The 6,571-nt window shown below is 38.2% G+C and overlaps 1 protein-coding gene across 8 annotated transcripts in view; it reads right to left on the reverse strand.

Annotated features, from left to right (window-relative positions):
* Positions 1-1,503: 1,503 nt before the first annotated feature.
* SYNCRIP (synaptotagmin binding cytoplasmic RNA interacting protein) overlaps positions 1,504-6,571 on the reverse strand; it is a 56,636-nt gene continuing 51,568 nt past the window's right edge. For 3 of the 8 annotated variants that reach the window (XM_056566032.1, XM_056566030.1, XM_056566029.1), the window contains exon 12: positions 1,504-3,789. In XM_056566032.1, the coding sequence (XP_056422007.1) occupies positions 3,748-3,789 (42 nt within the window). In that variant the 3' untranslated portion in view covers positions 1,504-3,747. Of the gene's footprint in view, positions 3,790-6,213 lie in introns of those variants that run through there. The other 5 variants (XM_056566028.1, XM_056566034.1, XM_056566026.1 and 2 more) reach the window with 2 other exon arrangements.

The raw sequence follows: 6,571 nt of genomic DNA on the forward strand, positions 1-6,571 counted from the left end.
ATTTTCTCAGCAGATATTCTTATAAGTAAACCACAAGATCCAAACACCTGATTCATGTAGAGGTGGATACAGGAAGAAAACTTGAAACACTAAATTCAATACCAAATTTAGTTGAGAGTTCTAGTTTTCCCAATTGTAGCATGATGTGGTTTGGTATAATGCACAGAAGTGAACAAGCTGGCAAGCACAAATAAGGTAAAACAAATTTTACAAAGAAAAACAACAGGTTTTGCAGCACATGTAGCTTTACAGGAAGTGGGAATATTTGCCTTCTAAACATTTTCAGATCTGTATGAGAACTATAATTACTCTAACCATTGGTTTTCCAAAGGGCAAACAGATTTATAAAAGGAAAAATTTATAATATATCTATCTCAAGCAGGGGTGTGAGACAGCACCGGGCATGCTTGACAAAGGCTACTATTGCCGAAACATTGTATTCACTTTGGGGAAGAATAAAAGAATCCAGTATTTCAAGATCCTTGACCTGACTGGTGCTGTGATTTCTGGACACACACACATACATTATATATATAAGCTGAATGTCTCAAATTCTTGGCAGTTTGTTCTGATTTGACTAAAAATGTTAGCCATAAGTTTCATGTAATACTATAAGTATGGACAATTTTTCGATAACCCAGTCAGCAACAGTAATTCTTGTGTTCAGCTTTTACTTTTGTAAAAGCAAAACAAACCCATATCCTGTAAATGAGCACAGTAGAAAGATGACCAAACATTGAAGAAGCTGTGGCAGTATTAAGACAGACATCAAACACATGCTTTGACATCAAATACATCACACAACAACTAGTGTATATATAACAAATGTGAGCAATTTTTTTAGGGCCTCAAATTTGAAGTTTTATTGTAGTAAATATAAAAAGATCTCCATAAAAAGTGTAATATGAAGCATTAAAAGGTGGAAGAGGGATAACAGTCTTTCCACATAGTAAATCAGTGAAGTGTAAAGTAGATTACTACTTCTTCCTGGCTTGATTTTTTATTTATTTTTTATATTTGGTTTAAAGGGGGTATTCCGGGCAGACACATTTTATCCCCTATCCAAAGAATAGGGGATAAGATGTCTGATTCCGGGGGACCCGCCGCTGGGATCCCCTGCAATCTCCCTGCAGCACCCACATTCTAGTCAGGAGCTGCGTCTCCAGTTTCACGCCCCCTCCATTCAGGTCTATGGGAGGGGGTGTGATGGCCATCCCGCCCCCTCCCATAGACATGAATGGAGGGGGCGTAGTGTGAAGTCCTGTCCCCAGTCCCGGAAACCCGGAGGTTTCTGAAACTGGAGACGCATCTCCCGCATAGAATGCGGGTGCAGCAGGGAGATTACGGGGGGGGGGGGGGGGGGGGGGTTCCCTATTCTTTGGATAGGGGATAAAATGCATTTGCCCGGAATACCCCTTTAAATGGGAGCTTGCATATACTCCTATATAAAATGTTACACACACCTCAAGGAATTTACTGCTGACTGGAATAGTGCTGCATGTGTTTTTTTTTTAATGACCAATAATTTAATCCAGAGCAAGACATTTCTATTCGGGACTATATGCTTGTAGTACATAAATATGAGGGAATAAAAAAACAAAAAACAAAAACACTTTTAATTGCCAGAAAAGGTAAAGTATATTAAAATCTTACACATGGAAGGTTCTGACACCTGGTGTAGTAGATGTTTATAAACCACTGTATTCAATCATAGGTGTTTCTGATTGTTTGGCTTAACAGTTTATCTTTTGCAGACTAGCTAGCAACCACTATGCTTAACGAAGAGGAAAACAGCTAGACAAAAACAAACAGAACAGATAAAAAACATACTGCAGTGAGACTAAAGCAAAACAATCTCTGGACTAACATACACATATTAATGACACTTAAAAAAAATAAAAAAATTTTATTACAAAAATAAGTTACACTCGCCTCCAGCTTACAGTATAAAACAATTTTATTTGCAGGAATGCAAAAAAAATGATTGTTTGTCATGAGCATTTTGAACAGATGACAGATCTATTTATGCTGCTTAAAAATGTAATTTGCTGGGGAAATAAGAAACTACTATTGGGTAACAGGACTGATCAACTATTGTGGTGTCTAATGAATACGTATTTAAACTGCAGTATCCCTTTGAAGTGAAGTGTTTTATACAGCGGAAACTGTGCTCCATTAAAAAAGATGCATTCACAATGTTTCCCCTTATCAAGGTGCTTAAGAAAAAAGTAGTTAAAAAAAAAAAAAATACACAAATACCTGTTCTGCACAGCATTTCTATGGCCCATTTTCAGAGAAATAGATGGCATGTCCACAAATAGCCAGCAAAGAGGTGAGGGAGTGCATGAAGAGAAACTTCATTTTGCTGACCAGACTTTGCAACAGCCAATATGCTTTCTCTTATTTAGGAAAACGATATTATATAGAATCCAAAAAAAATGTCAGGATTAACTGCATGTTCAGCTTAAGCCTGACTGACCAAAAGGGACACTGCAGTGTTTAGAACATGTTGCCGATGTACTTTTTGTCTGGAACATTTGATGTCTTAGAAAAAGTAACATCTCGCTAAACTATTTTACATCCAAATAACTACAATATATCTGAAAGAGCAAAGGCTGCTTTTTCAGCCACAAAATACGACAAAAGCTAGGCTTATTGTGGGGCTCATGATGAAGTCTCAAAAGCCTTTTACACTAAAGGCAGTAGAGCGTTACATTTGGTACATTTCGAAGGGACTTCCTCATGGCACAACAAACAAGTCTGGCTTTTATCAACAAAGATTTTCTATATACAGTACACACAGGGTATAGTTCAATCCTCTGCTACTGAGGTAGTTAACCAACCCTTTAAAAAAGGTTCTGAAAAGAACCACTATCTGGAATGCCTGACTAACCGGCTCTGATGATTACACCCGAAACTTCTTCAATATCAACACAATTCATGTGGCACATTCATTATTAACCTTTGGGTGAAGAAACATATATAAAAATGCTAAAGAAATGAAGGGGTACCAATGGTGATATGCATACATAAGTAGTTAACCTTGCTTCCCACACCATTTTAAGCGAAAATTTTTATTGAGAAACAAAAACAGACATCCAATACCTTCAAAACCAAAATGTAAAATTACTATGCCATCTTTAAACCAAGAAGTTCCATTAAACCTCAGCTTTAAATACCTGCATATCTGCAGTACATCAGCCCTAAAACTGCAGGGTCTGGGTCACAATGTAACGTTCACATTGGACAGTAGTCCTACAGCTACAACCATTGAAGCTTAAGGAAAGCAGGATTCCTGCAGGCTTAGAAACACAATCAAATGTTGATTAAGATGCTTAGATTGAAATAGTCAAAGCAAGCAGAATGGACAACTTGCTTAAAAATGGCAAAGTATACACCATTGGGACCCTGCATTAAGAAAACTGAAAATCTACCATATGCAGATTTTTATTCTTGCTTATATAATAAAATTTTACCAATATACCATGCCATAGGCCATATAGCAACTCTGTTGAACACGAAGATTTAGGGTAACAAATTTAATAACTTGCACTGCAAAAAAAGTTAAAGGAATATCAAAGTCCACATATTAGTTCAAAAAGTCCAATATCAGAATCCATGATTTTTGCTTGAAGATCTTCTGCGACAAGTGTTCCTATACATCTCAGACATTTTAAAGGTTTCTTCATTTCCTTACCAGTACTCCGCTGCAAGCTTCTGGTGTAATCCCACATAGCAAGTCAGTCTTCATTGTAACAGGTCAGGACCGGCCTCGACCCCTTTTCCCTGCTATCCAGGTAACAAAAAGGCATCAGTTAGAGACAGAATAAATGTATTTAAAAAAATAAAATAAAAATATATTAAAAATTTTACATCAACAAAAACATATACCCATGCATGGAATAACAGAATATTGAAATTAAAGCATGCATTTAAAAATATGATTGCCACTAACTTTCTAATTTGGATTATTTTTTTGGAATATTTTTTTAAATAATTTTGCAGTTAAAAAAATGTTACATTAGCTTACAAACTGATTTTATTTTTTTTAAAGTATAAAAAGTAAAAACTACAACTACACTTCAAACTGCAAGTCTAGCATACATCCACTGCATAGTTAATAGTTTAAGAATCAAAAGAATTATGTAACAACTGAAAATATAACAAACTAAATGCACTTGTAATCGCATGCCTACAACAGAGGTTCACCTATAATGAGAGAAGGGAGGGGGGCACTAGGAGTGCATATGCTGCACACTTTTCTTTACCTAGATATTAAGCATTTACATATTTTTATTCACATACTACTGGATTTCTGCTTCTACAATAAATATTTATCAACAGTGGACAACATAACTACATTCTACCCCACAAGCAAACTATAGTCATTTGAAAGACACAGCAAATCGGCAGACAAACAGTCCATGGGCTGATCGCACAGAGCTTAAAATCTTTGTTAGCAGCACATGCCCCGTGTAAGCAGGAGAAGTCCTACACTATCATTTTTGGACTGTCTTAATGGTCTAGTCAACGGGAGCCAATCAGCTTCTACACAGTCAAATGACACCCGCAATTGTCTGTAAGGGCTTATTTTGTCTGGAAGTTTTGTTTGGGAAAAATACCACTGCAGTTCTTGAGCCAAATGCCAAGTGTATTCAAATGGAATAGGAAATATGAAAGGATGGATTTATACTTCTTCCTGCATCCACATCTGACTTTTTTTTTTTCAAATGCAGTTTTTAATCCAAAGAAAACTAACACCAGGAAAAAAAAAAAAAAAAAAACCTGCGTGGAAACAGCCTTAGCAGTCAGTAAGATTTTGTTTAAGTCACTAACTACAGGTGGCCATATTCCTCTAAAATAAATCTCTAGAGTGTACCCGTCGTTAAGCAAAACTTTTGACATGTCCTAGTGTCCTGTCAATATTTTTGTTAAGCAGGGGTCTGACCAGGAGAATGCTCATGTGACACTGAGCAAGGAGAGAACGCTCTGAGCGAGACCTTCTACACGGCAGAGTTCTAAACACTCCAACCCTTGCCGATCAAAACTTTAGAATATGTGAAAAGTTTTGTATAATGACAGTGGCCATATAAGCTCATATTTATGATACGAGTTGCATTCTCTGTCAGATAAGAGACAGGATAAAGATATAAACACTAGCAAAGGTATGTTTGATAAGTTGTGGCAAACTGATCAAGTTATGGTTTTCTTACACTCAAACATCAAGGAGACCGGATCAAGGAACTTAAAGGGGTACTCCGCCCCTAGCATCTTATCCCCTATCCAAAGGATAGGGGATAATTTGTCAGATCGCGGGGGTCCCACCGCTGGGAACCCCCGGAATCTCCGCTGCAGCACCCCGCTATCAATACTGCACAGAGCAAACTCGCTCTGTGCGTAATGACCGGCGATACAGGGGCCGGAGCATCGTGACATCACGGCTCCACCCCTAGTGACATCACGGCCCGCCCCTACAATACAAGTCTATGGGAGGGAGCGTGGCAGCCATCACCCCCCCTCCCATAGACTGTTATTGAGGGGTGCGGAGCCGTGACGTCACGATTCTCCGGCCTCTGTATCGCAGGTCATTACGCACAGAGCGAGTTTGCTCTGTGCAGTAATGATAGCGGGGTACTGCAGTGGAGATCCTGGGGATCCCCACGATCTTACATCTTAAGTGTATCCCTTTAAGTGTCACAGCATTGCCTGCGCCCCCCTCTGTCCTGGTTAATATACAAAGTGCCTAGCCCAGTTTGCAAATCCTAAAACAATACTGAGCCACTTAAAAGTGGTACTCTGGAAAAAAATGTTTTTAATCAACTGCCAGAAAGTTACAGATTTGTAAATTACTTCTATTAAAAAAATCTTAATCCTTCCAGTACCTTTCAGCTGCTGTATGATCCACAGAAAGTTATTTTCTTTTTGAATTTCCTTTCTGCCTGACCACAGTGCTCTCTGCTGACATCTCTGTCCATTTTAGGAACTGTCCAGAGTAGGAGCAAATCCCCATAAAAAAAAAAAAAAAAAACATAACTATCCTGCTCTGGACAGTTCCTAAAATGGACAAAAGGTGTCAGCAGAGAGCACTGTCAGGCAGAAAAGGAAATTCAAAAAGAAAAATAACTTCCTATGGATCATAACAGCAACTGATCAGTACCGGAAGGATTAAGATTTTCTCAAACTTTCTGGCACCAGTTGATTTAAAAAAAAAAGTTTTCCAGTGGAGTACCCCCTTTTAAGCTCAGCCCATCCTCCAAGAAGAGAGGCAGTGTTTCTCAAACAGGGTGCCTCCAGCTGTTGCATGGCTACAACAGCTGGGGGCACCTGGTTGGTAAACACTTATAAAGTAAATCCACTGGCACTAGTATACAATACATGTTTGATAAAGTAGTCCAAGCTATCTGCAGCTCACATTATAAATATCAGCTACAGTGTCACTTTAAACACTAATTAAATTTTCAGCTATTTCTACACAAACTTAAACTGAATTGTGTGCATGTGTTTTTCATGGGGAAATGAGTAGTGTGTGTTCTTTAGGGAAAACAAAAGGATTAAGCATTAACCTCTTAAA

The sequence above is a fragment of the Hyla sarda genome, chromosome 3 (assembly GCF_029499605.1).
Source record: "Hyla sarda isolate aHylSar1 chromosome 3, aHylSar1.hap1, whole genome shotgun sequence".
NCBI lineage: Eukaryota > Metazoa > Chordata > Amphibia > Anura > Hylidae > Hyla > Hyla sarda.